The 19,065-nt window shown below is 39.2% G+C and overlaps 1 protein-coding gene across 5 annotated transcripts in view; it reads left to right on the top strand.

The window, feature by feature from the left end:
• Nucleotides 1-19,065, top strand: part of LOC122528913 (nuclear factor of activated T-cells 5) — a 61,145-nt gene that overhangs the window by 31,093 nt on the left and 10,987 nt on the right. For 4 of the 5 annotated variants that reach the window (XM_043654543.1, XM_043654547.1, XM_043654546.1 and 1 more), the window contains one exon: nt 1,701-2,128. The exons of the other annotated variant lie outside the window; for it this stretch is intronic. In XM_043654543.1, coding sequence (XP_043510478.1) covers nt 1,990-2,128 — 139 coding nt within the window. In that variant the 5' untranslated portion in view covers nt 1,701-1,989. Of the gene's footprint in view, nt 1-1,700; nt 2,129-19,065 lie in introns of those variants that run through there. 5 annotated transcript variants of the gene reach the window in all.

Raw genomic sequence — 19,065 nt, 5'->3', positions numbered from 1 at the left:
GTGTCTTAAAAAAAGGGTATTCTGGTGATCTAGCGTAAAAAAATTAATTCTTCTTTTTCTTACATTTTCTCAAAGTATATGCTTTCGAAAATTTCTAAACTCTCTATGTAAAATTAGCAACGGTTAGGTGTTTAAAGTGTACAACGTACCGTAGCCGTAGATAAATCGTTCCCACAATTTCACTCGACCTTTATTGTCGAAGGCTTTGAGTTTTAAAGAAAAAGGTCCCTGCAGATCCTTTTAAGTATATTTTCAGGTATATTTTCAGCTGTCAGTTTCTTTTACTTTCTATAAGTCTGAGATTGATTGCAAGTACGAAAAATATTTTTGTGCAACGGGTAACAAGAACCTCAAATCCATATTTTTTAAACTGGCTGACGGGATATCTCACGTTCTAGTTGACTTGAAATTTGGAGGAGATCTTGGATTTCAAAATCTGATGTTTTTTTTTTTTCTATTTTCGTTTACCAACCAAAAGACGAAAAAGCACAAGAAAAATCGATATTTAAATTTCAAAATGCTGCCATTTTTTTGATTTTCGAAATTTCGCTGTTTCACTGGTTCGTGCTATAGCCATATTTATACTAATTAAGATGCTTTTTGGTTTTTTTCGATTCAAATAACCAGATAGACCGGAATCACGTCAGCCATTCGAACCCGTTTTTAAAAACACGCTTTACCTAAGGCTATATAATTTCCACAACTTTCATTAATTTCGTTGAAAAAGAAATTATAAATACTCTAAATATGAATAAATCTGCGAAAATTGCATATCAAAACGTGTTAAGGGTTCGTTAGGAAAAATATCTCAAAAAAGCCGGATTATCTAGAATACTCCCTTAATATTAATCAGAAAATTGATAAATACGTGCAATTCATTGTTATTAAAATGCGCGCGTGTATGTTAAAATGTAAAAATGCGTGGTGTTTTGAAATTTATTCGTCATTCGGGCGAAACGAAGGGAAAATTAAAAGATACTGTTAATGACGTTGCCATTAGCGGGGGTCGTAAAACAGCCTTCCGTAGGTTTCAAATTAGACGCGCGAGTCCGCCGTAACGAGCTGAGTGCAATTTTTGTATTTTCCAATGGCCGGTCAGCCAGGGCAATTATAGATCCGGCCTGTAACGTTTGCGGCGCTCTGTCTGTTTTTCCCCCCGAAAAACGATCGAACCAACGGGACGAAATTATAGGTGAAAAATTATTCGCCGGGAAAGAGAGCGGTGCGCGACGCGGTGTCGTCGGGGCTTCTCTCATCCAGTAGCTTCGGGATGTGATAGATAGCCGGTTTAATTAGCGGCTGCTGATTGGTCACCTTCCTCCTCGATATATTCGAAGCTGGTCGGGGATGCAGGAGCGTATAAACGTGTTGCTTGACTGTCCATGGTGGGGGCTTATTTACTCGCTATTCAAACCATGCCGGGTTGGCCGATCGGCGATGAAACGAGGAACGGCAGTCTGCGTCTGACACTGGTTGCGATCGGATGATGTGTCGTTCGAACGGTGCTATCGATCCGTCTGTGTTTGCTCGGCAGTAACGTAGAGTTGGTGCTGTGTTGGAGATCAGAGAGTGTTGGCCACTTGAGAGAAAGACAGACCATCTTTCTTCGTAGTTTCCACTTCCTCTCCCCTCCCTCCCTCCCTCCCTCCCCCTTCGATTTTCGATCGTCGACGTCTCTTTTTCTTTTCCGTTCTTTCAAGTTCTAACTCGATTCGGTCGTCCTCGTGCGGAGAGACTCGACACCTCGTCGAAAAGACCAAGTCCTAACGAAGTGGCGCGACGATCGAGTTAGCTTCGACACACGTGCACCTTCACAGTGGACATGGAACGACCTGTTCGTACGACGAGGTTTGTTCGCGTAGAAAGCCAGTGCGAGGTGAAAGCGCGAGGTTCGATCGGGTGTCGTCGATCAATGCGCGAAGGAAAATTCAACGCTTGAGAACTGGAGAGAGACGATCGTTGCGGGGCCTGTCGGTCCTCGGGGGTCTAATGGCACCCGACCTTGAGAAAAGGCGGCAGGAACTGAGGAGGACCAACAGCGTTAACTTGGAGCCAGGACACGAGCATCTTCAAATGCTCCTGCAGCTTCGTTACAGTGGAAATGCGTTGATCGAGCCTTATCGGAACGGTAAATGCATGCTTGATTATTCCTACTTAATATTCAGCGATTGAATTATGCCCAGATAGGTTTGCTAATTAATATCTGGAGTTGAAACCAGTTGTGCGACTAGTATGTTTTAATGCAACATTTATACGAATGTATAAATTTTATTCAGACGCAGAGAATTTTTCGTTCTTTTTTTTTTTTTTTTTATGCATCCGACGATTGAATTATTAATTCCTTCGTCTCGAGGAAACTGATTGTAAACGACGTTGAACGGTCGTTGTCAGCGAGAAACCAACCAGTTCGTGACTTCTCTCGCAGAAATTTAAAATTAAATGTCGTACATTCGAATTATTATCCTTCCTTACGAAGGAATATATTCTTTTCATTTCCGTCTATTCGACACGAGTCTCGTCGTTCGTATTTGCAACAAGGTTACTTCCTCGACGACATCGTTCTATTTTGTTTCTATTTATATTGGAGTTCAAGAAACTACAAACTTCGTTTCGGGCGAAGCTGCGTTTCGCCTTTGAAGGTTAGTTTGCTTTGGACTTAAGGGATGATGTTCCGCGTATTATGTCATCGACGTGAGTTGCCGCAGATCGTTATCAGAAATTTTTTTCCACGAGCCTGGATTACCAAGATTTTTTTTCTTTTCTTTTTCTTCCTCGTGTTTCTTCTTCTCGGCTTACGTGCGTTATCGGGATGATTAATTGAAGGAATTAGAGAAATTACAACGGTCTCGGACGATAACAGTTTTGCATTTCCATTCGAGCCGCTTTCTCTTTTTAACGATATCCTTGGGCGAATCTTCCGCTTGCTTTTGCCCCCCGATGAGAACCTTCCTTTCCTCTTCCTTTTTCCCCTTTTCCCAATGTACGATTATTCTCCATTTTCTTTTTAAACGAGACTCACGCTTTATTTAAGTTAAAAATAGTTAAATACAATAAAAAAAGTTAAATACAAGCCGTCTTATTCCTGTTTTACGAGTCAATTGTTGCTCCGAAATGATTCATTATTTTCGTTCGATAAAGCACGTAGTAAAAAGAGAATCTTTTACGACTCAGGTTAACGCTATTGTTATCTGAGGAAGGAATTGCATCCTGACGTTTCGTCTACAGTGGAGTTAGCATATTTCAGAATATGCGTACACCGTGTTTGTTTTTCAATAAAACCGTAAATAATAATAAAGCTGTTCTTAATCTTAACATCTTACGTTTCTTAACATCTCGTTTCTCAAGGCGTGCGAAGATTTCCCTAAAACTAACCCCTAAATCGTCCACCTCTCTTCCGTGCAAATGGGGTCGATGCATTTTATATATAATTAATAAATTAATATTAATTTTTAAAATTAAATGCACATCTGATATATTATTCAGTATTTAATAAATAAAATAATAAAATATATTTATGTTTAATTATATTAATAATAATTTTATAATAAAGTGAATTATTTATGAATTTTTAATAATTTTATCAATTAGACTTTTAAATGTTATAAAAAATTCAACAAAAGTGATTAGTATTTTATATTATTCAATTCCATCCTTATCATCAATTATATTCATATCTTTTATTATTATTAATAATTTTCACATATAAATTCGAAATTTTTAATAAATTTTTTCTCATTAATATTATCTTTAAATATTTCCATTTCATAATTGAATAATTTATTGTCATGACAATTTTTTTATTCCCAACAATCATAAAATTTATTCCAATTACATTCTTTTTGTCGTTTTATAAATTTTTGATGCAAATACAACAATTTCATTAATTTCAAATGTTAATTTGTATGAATATTAATTTTCGCGCTGCTTCTCCTCCGTCCCCCTCTCGACATATTATTGTCGCGAGCGCGTACATCTGCATGTTGTTTCGCCTCTCCAACACCCGGGAAATCGACGTCCCGCGAAGCGGGTCTGAGATAACCTCTGACAAAGATCCGCGATCTCCTTTTCTTCTCCTCTTCTCCTGCGTCTCGAGCGCGCGCGATAAATCACCGCGTCGTTCCTCTCCTTCGTCCTTGATACGCGCTTCTCTCGCCGCTTGGCCCCCGTAGCCGTGGTCCTCGCGCGTATCGTGCCCTCTCGTGTGTGATTCACTCGGTTCGGTCCCGGGAGGAGAAGCGTGAAACGTCTCTCCGCAGAGAGACGGCCGCGAATCGCCGATACTCCGGTTATCGCGGCTCGTCCGAGGAGCGCTTTTGCGCGGTCGTTGCCAGGCGAAACGGAAGAAGGGAGAGCCAATCCGCTTCGGGTCCGCGGCAATCCGCCTCGAAACCCTCGTCGACCAATCGCGCACCACGTCTCCCGCGCTTTTCCACGCCGATTGTCCTCCGTCCGCGAGGAGCACTCGCGGCCGATCGTGGCGAACGGTCAGCTCCTCGGTGGTCTTCCTCCTCTTCCTCTTCTTCTTCTTCTTCGTTTCTCTCACGAACTCCTGGCTCGCGGTAAGAATTTTCAGAACAGAATTCTCTCACGAAATTGACGAGATTTCGCGCGATTCAAAAAACTGGAAAGACGATCGTCGAAGGATACGTCGGAACGATTGCGTCGGATTCGTAGGAATTGAAAAATCACTTGTCGCTTCGTTGACGATTGATCGGGAAATCGCGTTCGTATCGAAAGAGACGCCGACACTTTTGGGCGAGAAAATTTTGTCTCAATGATCGACGATTTAGTTTCGCAAAGTAAAATTTAATATTCGTCCATCCTTTTTTGGATTGCGTAACAAGATGATTTATTTCTGTGAGAATCTCGTGTCTCGTAGATACAAATATCAGGAATAAAGCTGTCCTCGGCGGGTATTACGATAATAAAGGTTACAGGATTGCGTAATTCTGCCTACACGTCGATTATTATTTAATACCAGCGAGGAATTTAATCGTCGATCGCTATTTAATATATCAGTCTGTTAACCACTTGCGCTGGCAACTGACTGCGGACCATAACGAGTGACCGAGCCGTATACAACAATTCGTCGCTTTCTTATTGAACAATAGTCGGTGCGATATCACTGGATAGAAATTATTAGAAAAGTAATAAATTTTGTTTCACTTAAATATACTTAAAACTGAGGAAATATTACAATTTCGGGACAAAAAATTCTCGACCTGCGTGGCACGTTATTCCAGCGCAAGAGGTTAAAGAAAATTTTAACAGACCAGCGTATACACCATCGACGAGAAGATTCGATGTTCGACACCATTGAACAACACTGAACAACCTCGTCTTTGTTTCTTGTTCTTTGATCTCGGCAAAACGTGTCACAGATTCTTTGTTGTCGTTGGCCATGAAACTGCGCACACATGTGTTCTACTTGCACACAAAGGGAACGAAACAGAGGTAAATTGTACCGAGATTCTTAGATACTTTGACTCTGAAATTTACAATTTGAAGTTCCCGCGCGCTCGTCGTCTGACTTCGAACGCGAAATGTTTTACCAGGGACGTTTTTTTTTTCGATCGCTTTTTCGATCGTGCACGAAGGATGGATCCATGATCTAGTTAACCAAGTAGGCGTGACTTTTCAATAGATCGACACACCGTGGATACCTTTGTGAACGTGTCCTTGCTACTCGCGCGAGATTATTCAGTTTTGAGTTACCTGAGAGCGCAGCCAACGAAGCTGACGCGACTTTAAAATTATCACGAATTAACGCAGACACGCAGCAACCTGAGCTGAAACTGGCTTCGATCGCCGATGAGACATTTCGTGGATAGTTTAGGTAGGTCCGGGTATTGCGGCGTCGACGAAAATTTGGCCCGGTGTCGCGCAACTGGGAACAATCTCGTCGTAAAAGGTAAATAATGAATAATCGTCACGACTTTGACACGTACAAATTTTATCGAGCTGCAGAGGAAAAAGAAAAAGAATAGGTGATTTGTTTTTAAACTGATCGCGATATCCAAATTTTTATTAGTCACATTTCGTCCGAGTGCTCGGAATATCACATTTTAACAACTATGTACAACGAATGCTGCGACATCCACGTCGATGCAGATCAAATTCATGTGTTGCGTCACCACGAAAATGAATAGCAACGTGTTAATATTTAGTTCGTCGAGAAATTAAGAGTTTTTTCTTCTTTTTCTCGAGCTCGTTACAAACGATCTTACATTCTAATAGATGTTGAACAAGCGTGCAATTACACAATCGTGATACGCTTCCAGGAAATGCCTGAAAAAAATCAGCCTGATTTTTTGCTACGATGAAACGTCAAGTCATCCTTAATTACCATAGATATCTATCAAGGATTGATCGATTATGGTTAACTCCACTATACTTATGTGAAATCACAACACGACTAAATGCCAATTGGAAATATATAAAAATGACATTGATTTCGTTCCAAAGTAAAAATGTACAGTGCAATAAGGATTAAAAATGTTTGCAGTTACAGATGCAAGGCACTATGTGTGTGTGTGTGTGTGTGTGTTGATATATATAAGATATTAAATTTATATATATATATAAATATCATTATATATATAATAATATTTATTTATAATAATATTATATATATAAAAAATATAATTAAAATTTATCGCCTATACAAAATTAACTTATTACGCTGTTAAAAATCGCCATCTATTGAGCAACAATTTAGGATTAATATATTTTATATATTACGTATACATTATATATTATTACTATAGTCGTAAAGATTACACCACCGATGATTATATTGCCTTAAAATAAAACTGCGCTTTATTATTAATTCGCTCGTTGTATCTGATATTAGAGACGCGAGAAACCTCGACGATACAGAGACAATTGCCATCCGACTCGTTCCCTCGCCATTTTGTTCCACTGTCAAATGGTTAATAGCGAGACGTTATTATCACTATCGGAAGAATTTTCTATAGATCTGCTAGTGAGCATTTCCAGGAAGGTAGGTGAATACGACGAGTCGTAATAGACGGGCCTCGGCTCTCATAGCTTGCATTCCTCGCGAAATTGTCCCAACGTCCGTAGAATTCAACTATGCATTTTTCATTCTGAGAGGAGTCTCGCTGGCGACTAGATGCGTGCACAAATTCTTGGTAAACATTCCCGGAGATCACCTTTCGGCGAATATATCGAACGGCTCGTTAATCGTGCTTAATCGACCACGCTCGGGTTACAGCAGCGAGGAAACTTAGCCTGATAACCTTCTTGTCAAACTGTAATTCGTGGCGTTATTTCGGGTCACGTTTCGTATCGCTGAATAGTTAATAATAGACAGATTTCCCATCCCCTCCACCGGAAACGTGACGCAATTTTCTGAATCTTCGCTCTAATCGTATTCTAAACGTGCTTCTTTATTGACTTTTTTTTTCTCTTCTCATCACCAGCGTGTGATATTCGAATCGTAATCTTCTACTTCTTGGTGGATTTTTCTTTACACCCAGTATCCATTCTCTGTGTATGATTTCCCGATAGATATTTTCTTTTTTCTTTTTTTTTTTTGTTGAGAATAAAATTCAAGATTTGCACATTTTTTAAATATCATCTCTCTCTTTTGAATTCCTTCGTAGCCTTTTCTCAGCTCGAAACTATTCAAAATTTCGCGCCGAGAGATTCGCCATTTAACGTTCGATATCATCCACACTTTTTGCGTGACTTTCTTTGTCGATTTTCTGATCGGTAACGAAACCGATTGCACGACATTGCCTTACGCGAATTTTCTAATTTTTTTCTTCTTTTTTTTATTTTACTAAAATCACACAGTGACCATATAAATATCCTTCGAGTAAAATCGGTTCGATCAAAATGATTCCTCCCCCTGTCAACTGCTTGGTGAGGTTTCGCGCCACAGGTTTAGGCGCACGTGCCTCGAGCGTGCGGTTCACGCGAAGTCTACGCGTAAAGCACACGCTCATTAATAATGCGCATGTACACATTGTTGAGCAACGTATATACGGGTTGCTCGTAAGCTCGGCTAACAGTACACTTGATACAGCCGGTGACGCGACCAGAATCCGATTAAGCCCGGGAGAGAGAGCTGGCCTGGCGAGCTCGAAAAAAGAAAAAAAGAAAAGAAAAAAAACGGAGCCGGGAACGGGATTCGTAATTCGTGTCTCTGTTTCGTTTCGAATCGAATCGAATTCTTTTTTTTTTTTTTTTTTTTTTCATTTTTAATTCAACCGGTTGGCTTTGCTCGTTGGTCGCGAAACAGTTGTGTCAGAATAGCTCACTTTTGCTGGTTGATTTTAATCGCGACACATAAAACGACGCGGGGGATAGCAAATTTTTAATAACGGTAGAAAATTTTCTACTGTTACTATCGCGGTTGCTATACGATGTCTGAGGGTATCAATCGAGACGCTCAGATCGATTAACTCGGATGACACAAAAAGTGGAGAAAAAGTGACAGAGTCTTTTTTAAAATATAAAATCAAATGAACATTGTGAAACGTATTATTACAGGCCTAGATTTCGTCTAAGATATAAAATATATAAGATAGTATATTTTTGGAATAATTATTGTTATTAATATAATTTTCGTACGGAGAAAGTTAATCGATTTCGAAAAGGAAATAATCGAATTCAATCTTCAACGAAATTTTTTATTACAGATTTTTAGAACAAATTAATGATAATAGTTCCGTCACTGGTACAGTTATTATTGTCAGTGTAATTAAATTGAACCGTCATCAGTAATATGCACTTCATCACATACATTCGAGAGCTTATGTTCTTAAATTTCTATAATAATCATGTTTATTAGAACAAGTAGATCCACCATGTTCATCTTCTTTTTTTTTTGTCACTTTAGAATGTAACAAAGACCGGTCTACATTTTGCAAAACTAGTGGCCTACTTGGTACAAAAATTGGTAAATTCAGTATTTTTGTTCAAGATCATATTTGAACTTTATGGCATAGGGTTTCCAATTTCATCCAGTGTATTTCAATTTATTAATTTTGCAATTGTTACTTTTCTATTACTGAATTTTCTAATATCTCTGTTGAGAAAAAGTCCTGATTCTTTTTATGTTATTTGGTGAAAAATATTTTGGATTTCTATACTTTTGTATCGAAAAATTAGTTAAATTAAATTCTTACCGAAGTTTGAATTACACTGTTGCAACGATTTGCGTTAGATCACGGAGTTCAATCAAATTGGTTTTCAAAACGAATCATTTATTATTCACAGGCAAAAGAAAAAAAGAAAAGAACCTGCTCATTGGCGTTAAATCCGATGATTAAGGAAATTTATTTCGAGTGTAAAAAGTGAAGAGTCAATCGAGTGCTTTGATACTAAAATTCGAAAAAACTTCAAAACGTAAAGTTCCGAATTTGGCAAATAATTTGATATTTGTCCACGAAATGGAATGTTAACTTTATTGGACGAATAAAATGGCACGTTTCGTGGTAACTTTGGAAAAGATTGATCATCTCGACACTCTATCGAGATTATATAATCTTTTAATTACACGGCAAGTTGCGTCATATGGTACAATCGACTCTGCTTTAAAAATGAAAAATCTGTTTCTTTTTCTCTACTTGAATGACAGCCTGTTGATTTTGCTGGACACACGTTGTATTTCTCTTGTTTTCATGCACGTTCGTACATATTATCGTAATGCAAAACGCTTGGTCCAATGACAACGACAAAGGAATTGTAATCGCAACTGATTACTTTAATTAAAGCTTCGTGCGTGTTCGAGAAACGCAGAACTACGTTTGATCGAAGAGTATCGGAATGTTTAGACAATTTTATCGAAGGGATCGCGCACTTGTCTCAAGTTTCTCACGATCTACGCGTGCAGTTTGTCTCTTAGTTTATTTCTATCCGCGAAAACTCTAAAAAAGACTGTATTTATTTCACTGTCAGCACCAAATGTCGTCCCACACTTGAAAAAAGAAAGGAGACAAACGCGACAGGGTGTATAATCTGATTAAAATACGAAAGGAGCGCGATCTTCTCACGAAAGTACTTGCGTCGAGTTTTATCAGGTCACTGTTTTTCGATTTTCGCCGAGATGGCAGCTAATCGAGCGCCTCGCGGAATTATCGATAAGCGAAACAGATCGAGCCGATCGTTTCTTTTCGTGAATAACATCGACGTACAGTCGCCTACAGAAATATTCGACAATCGTCTCGGAACAAATTTTTATAGACACTTCGAACAAATTGGCAATTAAATGAAAGTAACAGAGTTAATCGATCCGACTAGTTCGATTAGCATTAAATATGATCCTATTTGAATATTAAAGTTTATTCTAACGAACAAATAACTTTGTGATCTTTGTGAAGTAATAAATACTCTCGTAACTATGTACATCTTTAAATTTGTTTGAAAATTTACCACAATGGACATATTATGTCGCATCAAAATCTTTTCTATAGTCTTTTCTATAGATATTCAGAAAAAGTTTCTATATTAAAAATTGATATATTTTGCTGAGCTACTGCCCACTATCACTTCAAAATTGCCTGTACGTGCAAGAAAGGTGTAAAAGAGAGAGAGAGAGAGAGAGAGAGAGAGAGAGATTTGATTAAAAGATTAAAAGTTGACTCACTCGATCGCGCACGAAGGATATCGATAAAATGCGCAAAACTCGCGGCTCTTTCTTTCTTTCTTCCACAGAGATTTTCTAAAAAAGTCGCAGACAACAAACCCTGATAACAAGCGAGCCGCGATAAGAAGTTAATATTTATTTACTAAAATGTTAATTCTTCTGTTATGGTTGTTCTCGCTTACAGATTGAACTCGAGGTTACAACGATCAAGCGTTTTGTCTTTTTTCATTTCTTTTTTCTTTCAGTGTCAATGAAACGGAATCGTATTCGTTTGACTGGATCAGGGTTCGAAATCAACAGGTTCTTTTCGTTTCTAAAAAAATTCTGTTCCAACCTATATTTATATGTATATATGTATATATATATTTCGTGTAAAAAAAAAAAAAAAAAAAAAAACTTTCTGTGGAATTTTTTATAGAAAAGAAGCGATACTTTCGTATAGTGGTGTTTTAAAATAATAAAAGTTCCATAGAAACAAGTTATTTTAGAACATTTAGTTAAAAATTCATTTTTATACTCGAGCATTATTCAGTGTCAGTATTTGCTACAAATATTAAAAAATTTGCTTAACATTGATGAACGAATTATCTGTTCTTCAGATAGAAAAAAATGTTTATTTTACGTTCTATTTTGTCTGACACTTTTGTTTTCAAAAACATTTTTTTGTCAATGCTGATCGAGACTTGTGATGTGAGAACATTTTTCGAAAAATGTCTACGATCCATCGTGTTTCAAGTAGAACCTATTTCAAAGTTACTCGATTTTTTTCACGACGATCGTGAACGACGAACAGTTCGATTTATAATGTATGTAAATCAATATGCTCGACAACTGTACAAAAGTCAGAGGTTATTATTTTCGAAAACTCTTCGTCGTTCCTCGTTATCGCCTGCGCGTGAAATTATAAGAAAGTATTATACGTACAGCCACTTGAGTAGCAGCGCAACATGAGAGAGAGAGAAAGAGAGGAGAGACACAAGAATCAATAAAGATTACTTTAGTCGTAAAGTTCGAGTCATGAACTTATCAATAGACTCCGTACTTTTATGCATTTCTAAATTATGGACAAATTTGTTTTATCTGTCACATATTACAACCTCCATTTCAAAAATACTCTTGCCCATTATGTGTTTCGATTATTTCCATCTTCCAATTCCTACAAACGCCATCCACTTCTCGATTATGTTCCCTTCAGCCGTAGTGAGTCTCGAACGAGAAATTTCGGTATTTCGTATTGACACAGCTGTTTCTCGATCTCCTTCCGAGTTTCAGCAATCCTCGATACCGATCGTTCTCTCAGGGAAAGCAGGGAGAGGGGGATCACCACGACATTAAAAACCCATTGGCGCGAGATCGTTATCGATACGAATCAGTGGAAAGCTCGTTATCGATTTTTGGGACCGTGTCCATCGTCGACAGGTTTATCTATCCTCGCTTTCTAGCTCGATGCTGTTTGGTAACGTCGGATTTTACCTCGCGAGCTTATCGCCACGCACGTCGAGAATTTTTCTCTCCCAAATTGCAACATTTTCTCAGTATATTTTCAAGTATATTTAAACGTAACCCAGGTAAAACCAATGATAAGTTTATTATCTCTCAATAATTTCTATCCAGTGTTATATTATATCGACGAGTTCAAAAGAAAAAGAAAGCGACGAGTTATTGTATACGGTTTGGTCACTCGTTATGGTCAGCAAACCAATTGCCAGCGCAAGGGGTTAAATAGGCTATCGGGCTTCGTCGTTAGCTAACGGAGGAGAACGCGTCGTCAACGTGTCACGCGAGTTCTGTCGCAAGAATCCGTGGAATGCGGCTCCCTCCCCTCTCCCCCTTGAAAACACGTCGCCGTGAAAAATTTGGAAAGCTTTACCTTTTCTCTAACTGTAAATCCGATTTCCTGGCCAGATAACCGACCGGAGTGCCCCGGAGGGGGGCGGTTGGTTAATCTTTTGAATACAAGTTCCAGCGAAAGTGCTGGAAATTACGGAGATAAAGCAGAAACGAAACGATGGCAGCAGTTAAGATAGCGCCGTGTGTCGTCATAGGAAGAAACGAAGAAATAACACGTGGCTGGACGTGTGTGCAGTAGGTAGCATGTCAGCTTGGAGAAAGTATTTGCCAAGCTTTAACCTCTTGCGCTGGGATGACGTGTCACGCACGTCCAGAACTTTTTTTTCTCCCAAATTGCAACGTTTTTTTCTCAGTTTTATGTATATTTAAATGTAAACCCGGGCAAAACGAATGATAAGTTTATTACTTCTTAATAATTTCTATCCAGTGACATCGTACCGACGAGTTCAAAAGAGAAAGCAAGCGACGAATTATTCTGTACGGTTCGGTCACTCGTTATGGTCCGCGAACCAGTCGCCAGCGCAAGGGGGTTGAAATAAAGAGTGTTGCAAAAAAAAGTTTCAGCTGTATTTCGCGCATTTTGAATATTTTAGAAAACAGGACACGAGAACAAAGAATACTGAAAAATAAAAGTTTCAGCTGTATTAATGGGCTAATTAATGGAGTCAATATGGAGAATATATAATTGAATAATTAATTAATTGAATGATTTAACGGAGAGACACTTCGATAAAGCGATACACGCAGCAACGTATAAAATGGAGAATATCAAAGTCAGTTTAATTCTGTTGTGTTTTATACTATTCATACTTGCAACTCGTCAATTTTATTAATGTTTGTCGGTCGAATTAGCGTGCAGGAGGGTGAAATGTAGTATGTATCTCATTCTACTGATCCGCAGCGTTGTTGGTTCACTTACTTGCCTTTGCCACTTTGGTCAGCAACTTGAAGTTACTGTCAGATCCTCAGAAAGAGTTCTCTGAACTACCAAATCTTGGATCAATCAGAAATATTTGTAACGAAGTATGTCTAATAAAAAAAAAAAAAAAAAATGCTATAATAATTTTAGCAGTAATCGAAAAGAGTATATCTACCAAAGAAGGAACACTATAGAAATTTTAACAAACAGCGACCAAGAAAGAGAAAAGATCGCTATACAAATTTTTTCCCTTATAGCGTCGATTGTTCAATTATTCAACTATTCGATATTCGCTTAAAACTATCTTGGTCTCGATGTAGAAATTTTAATAGTCGTCAAGAGGGAGAAAGAGAAAAGGAGACCCAGTAGAATAGGCGCGTATGCTTCTGCATACGAGTTACTTCCGCGCGCATGATAGTGAACGCCACTGATCGTACGTGATAAGGCTCTCTCTCTCTCTCTCTCTCTCTCGCGCGCGCGCGCGCACGAGAGAGAGAAAGAGAGAGGGAATCGATCGGCGCAGGTAACAATATCCTTGAGACTCGAGAGGCGTCATAGTTAGCGCGCGATCCGACGCGCTGTTTGCCGTGTAATAGTAACGATGTTTATCGATCCTGTTATCGGGAGTATGCTCGCAAATGCACGGTGGTTCCACGAGTTCGAGGACGATCGGAACGTAAATACACGGCGCGAGGGAGAGACTGGTGCGCGACGAATAGAAAGAAATCGTCGTAAGGAGGAGGCGGCAGAGGGAGAAGAAATTGGCAAAACGAGGGAAAAATCGATAGGTGCCGCGATGTTAAAATAATCCGGGAGCGCCGAAGGCAGCGAGCGATCCGTTGGATCGGTAACTAAGCGAGTTTCTCGCGCCTCATTTCGCCGTCAGCCTCCACGAAATTCAGTTGACACAGACTGTGTGTAATTACTCCGTTCTTCTTTCTTCTCATTTGTCCCTCTTCCGACGCCCGCTCATTATCTTCCTCATTATCTTTATTGTCGGCGAAGCCGCGCTGATCTCCTCCCGGGGTTGTTTTTGACATCGTGCCGCCAGTTTCTACTGACATCGGTCTGGCATCGTTGCGAAGGGTTTGATAAGATTGTCAGCGATCGTCGAACGCGTGTTTCCGCGCTGGCAACTGATTGCGGACCATAACGAGCGACCGAATCGTATACACGACAATTCGTCGCTTTCTGTTTCTTTTTGAACTCGTCGGTATGATGTCACTGGATTAGAAATTATTGACAAGCAATGAATTTATTATTCGTTTTGCCTTTTGAGTTATACTGAAATATTCTTGAAACTGAGGAAATATTGCAATTTTGGGACAAATGGCACGTCATTCCAGCGCAAGAGGTTAAACCATCTCTTGAGAGAGTTGTTTGACAGCTTGCGGGATTGCTCGTAGGATTTTCTGAACTGAAAAGTGTCAGGAATCGTGTTTTTCTTTTCTTTTTTCTTTGGACGCGGAGGAAGCGTTGCCGGTAAACGGGAAACACATCCGCCACCTGCGTGATTTAACGCTGCGCCGCGATGCTTTTAATGTATTGCAAGGCCGGCGCAGCGGTTGTTCCTTCAATTATCCTAAGTGGCACGTTCTGTTTTCGAAACGGGGAAACAAAGAGAGCGGTGGCGAAACTGAGCCTCTCGAAAACGAAGCGATCCTGACATTTGCGCGGTCGACGTTGTCCAAATTCGATAAATTTAGAACTCTTTGCACCCGATGATACTGATTCGAGAGCTAATTCTTCGGTTACGTCACGCTTAAATAAATTCCTCGTGCGAGTCACACTCAGAAATCAAAGTGATCAACTGCATTCCTTTTTTTTTTTAAATCAGTCTCTTAGTTTTGTTAGATAAGATCTTAGATTCTCAAGGACGATCTACTTCGTTCATTAAAAAAAAAAAAAAAAATGGCACATTGCGTGTACAAGAAATAGAAACGTTCAATCAAAAATCTCTGTAAACGTGTGTATATTAAAATTCCAGAATTAGAAAGATTCTCTGAATTAAAAGATGCATCGTCAATTGTTCCCTTTATCTATACTAGAATTACCAGTGGTCAGAAAGATCAATTTATAATTTTTGTTAGACATTTCATAGACGTAGAATAATTTTCTCCGTTGCATTGTAAAGTTTTGCAATTTTTCGAACTTGCACGTTTCTGGAAACTGGGAATTTCGTTTCAACCATCAGGTGAAATCGAGGCGACTTTAGTAAAACGAAAAAAAAGAAGGACGAGAGCTCGTCTCTCACAGAAATATAGAACAGTGAAAACGAAGAGTGCACATTGTAAGACGAATGTAAGAACGAAGATCGCATCGCGAGTTACATTCGAGGGAAAAATCACGCAGAAGACCAGAATGTGAGGGGAGCACGTTTCGTTTCAGCCGCTTTTAGGAAATCCCGCCTTTGTCCGCGACAACGTACTCCTCCGTTAATTGCTCCGCCGCGGTAATTAAATTCCCGCGCACAGGTACGCGATTTATCCGGCGAGGTAGAAGCGAAATAACGAGGCGCGCGGCGAGTGTCGCCGCGAGCCGACGACGGACGACGGCCGGGCATCGAGGTTGAAAACGATGAAGATCGTCACGAACGTGGGTCGTTGACATCGTCCCGTGATTTTCCTTGACGATCACATAGATGCACCTTACACGTGTGTGCACGTGCCCATTACGTCGGTCTGCCTACCCCGTGTTGACGGCAGAGCGGCGTAGGAGGAGGAGGGGAGGGGGGGGAGTGGGTGGGAGGCGAACCCCCTCACCACCAGTTGCATGTGCGATTGCAACTTCACCCCCCACGCAATTATCCCATCCAGTAGTCGAGCTTCTATAGATAGACCGATATTACTCTTTCTCACATATGTACACACACGCGTTCTCTCTCTCTCTCTTTCGTATCGTGTTTTTCCCTCTCTTTCCGCCGGGGGCATTTCTCGATATTATTCCCTTGCTCCTTTTCTCGTTCCCTCTCTTTCACTGCCGTTCCAACGCATTTTTTCCCCTGTTTATCTGGCGAGTTCGGAGTTGACTCTTTGGCACGCGTATCGCCGGGCCTACGCTTCATACTCGCGGGGATAACTGTTGCTCGCGTTTTACTTCGAACTGATCGTATCGAGTGTTATTCCGTCTTGTTAGCAAGCGCCGTGGCCGTAAATTTTGTATTTCGCCGATCCACGGACTGTAAATATCGTACGTAAGAGTACATAAGTAAATGTAATTGAGGATATCGTACGTACAAATTTGTACGTATGTAAAATTTTATTCTTTTTTTTTTTTTCTTTTTGTTATTTCAGAAGACACAGGTCGAAGATGTTTCGAAGAACGTTAAATAGTTCATTCGTAGTCGACTTGTTACCAACAGTTTCGACCGAAGCTCGCGGAGATCATAGAGACGCGCGAAGTTTTATCGCGGCGCGTTATCAGTGAAAATAGATTTACTGGGACCTGTGACGAAATACAGAATAGTTGTAACATTATGATAAGTCGTTGTACGTACAGCAATTCTGTTGCCAGTAAGATCGAGAGTAGAAACTTCAACAAGAATTTCAGCTCAAGGAACAATTCCTCCATTTCCTTCTAGAAATTCTCATTTTTTGGGATTAAAAACACGACGCCTTTTAAATTATTTATCGCTCTAAACAAATCGTTCAAATCATTTTCTCGGAACATCGAAACGTACACGGAAGTTTACCAAACAGATGCAAAGTGCCAGAGAAACAAGCAGAATGAGAGAAAAAAGGAGAAAAGGACGAGAAAAGTTGAAAAATATGAAAATCAACTCGCGATACAACGCGTATTGTTCGTTCTATTTGTTGATCGGCACGGCCGGCTAATCGTCGCGGTGATAAATCCGTCTTTTTTACCCTGGCCACGAGGAGAGGAGCATCTCGCGTCAATATACAATCGTCGATCTTCGCCGGACTTTGTACGGTTCGACGTCTGAGCCATTGTGGAAAAATGAAAATCACGATCGAACCGCGGCTGGCTGGCTGCTGCATCGCGGCTAAAAACTGCTGGCGGAGCTGTGATTTCTCCTCCGTTCGCTAGTCGGAACGCGGCTGTTTAAATATAGTCACGGATTTTCGCGTCCGCGTTAAAAATCGCGTGATAACGCCTGGCGGACGGGCGCCGTCGCGACTTTGTTGTTGATTCGTCGGCCATGTAGGATTCGACAACTGTTTTCTACTTTTTCTGTCTGTTACTGAAGTATAATCAGAATATTTGTTGCGCATTGTTAGAAATGACGCTTGGACTCTGCCCTGCGAGATAATATTATTATTTTAATATTATATCATATTAGATTCGTTGCATTTAAAATGTTAAGTTGCTTGCTGATATTTGCTATGAAGATTTTTTGCAATTGCAAGGATATTTATTCTATACAAATTGTATAATACTTTACCACTTGCCTCGTTTTTTCTAAAAATGATAATTTGATTTGTAAGATAACCTTCTTGTAACTTGTAAAATTTCTTTAAAAGTATTAGTTCGACTTTGGTGGTCTAGCTTTGTATTTATAATTTGCCTAGTTACCCTAGAAATAATAATTTAATTGCGTAAGATAGCCCTTTTGTAACTTGTGAAATTTCTTTAAAAATATTACTCTGCGTTTACAACTTGCTTACTTACTAAAAAATAATAATTTAATTCTATAAGATAGCCCTCTTTTTTTTTTTTTTTTTTGCAAAATTTCTTTAAAAATATTCGTTCAACCTTGTATTCAGCTTATATTTTATAATTTGTCTACTTATCTTAAAAATGACAATTTAATTGTGCAAAACAGCTTTTTTGTAACTCGTAAAATTTCTTTATTGGTTCAAGCTTGTATTTAACTCGTATTTTTTAATTTTTCTAGTTCCCTTGAAGATGATAATTTAATTCTATAAGATAACCGTCGTGTAACTCGTAAAATTTCCTTAGAAATGTTAGAGTTCAATTCTGTTTGAAGATTTTTACAAAAGACGGTCCCTCTTGTCTGCTTTATAAAATTAGTATATTTACACGTATACATATATCGTTCGTCTCCAAAAGATCTAACTAATTCGAATCTTTCTTTATTTTCAACGCGATTCATTATCGATTCCATCTCATGGTTATTCATCATTTTTAGAAACTTTGAACCAGCGATTACGCAACTCGCCTCATCGTCGAGGAATCATAATATTGTGCTTCGTCGATGACACATATATCCTGCCTGGACAGCTTTGAACTCCGAACATGTCACTGTCCGAATTAAATTATTTGCTCCCTGCGATTCGTTATCGCGCGGCGAGGTGCCCAGTTTATTGTCGACCGACTCATTTTCATTTTCATTCATCGGGTTCATCGAGTTGAATTAATGGAAAGACGGATTTTTGATTGTCGGATTGCCCTGTTATTAACAGGTTGTAGCTGTTTATATTAACTCTGCCCTCGTCGTTTGACGTATTTGCAAATGTTGCATCCAATAGAGTATAAGATAACGTGACATTTAATGACCACAAAATGGTCAAAATTATCTATTTATAATTTTTTCCAGACGTAAAAAAGATATAAATGTCTTTTTTCGTAATATATAGATGGAAGCTTGTATACTCTATTGTGTTTTTTCTATTTTTTCTATTTTAATGCTTCTAATGGAAATTTTATGCTTTAATCGTCGATAGTTTTAATGTTAATGTTCGAAGGCTCTGGCGCG

This window comes from Frieseomelitta varia, unplaced genomic scaffold (assembly GCF_011392965.1).
Source record: "Frieseomelitta varia isolate USP_RPSP 00005682 unplaced genomic scaffold, Fvar_1.2 scaffold_269, whole genome shotgun sequence".
In the NCBI taxonomy this organism is placed as follows: Eukaryota; Metazoa; Arthropoda; class Insecta; order Hymenoptera; family Apidae; genus Frieseomelitta; species Frieseomelitta varia.
This window is presented reverse-complemented; position numbering and strand designations above follow the sequence as displayed.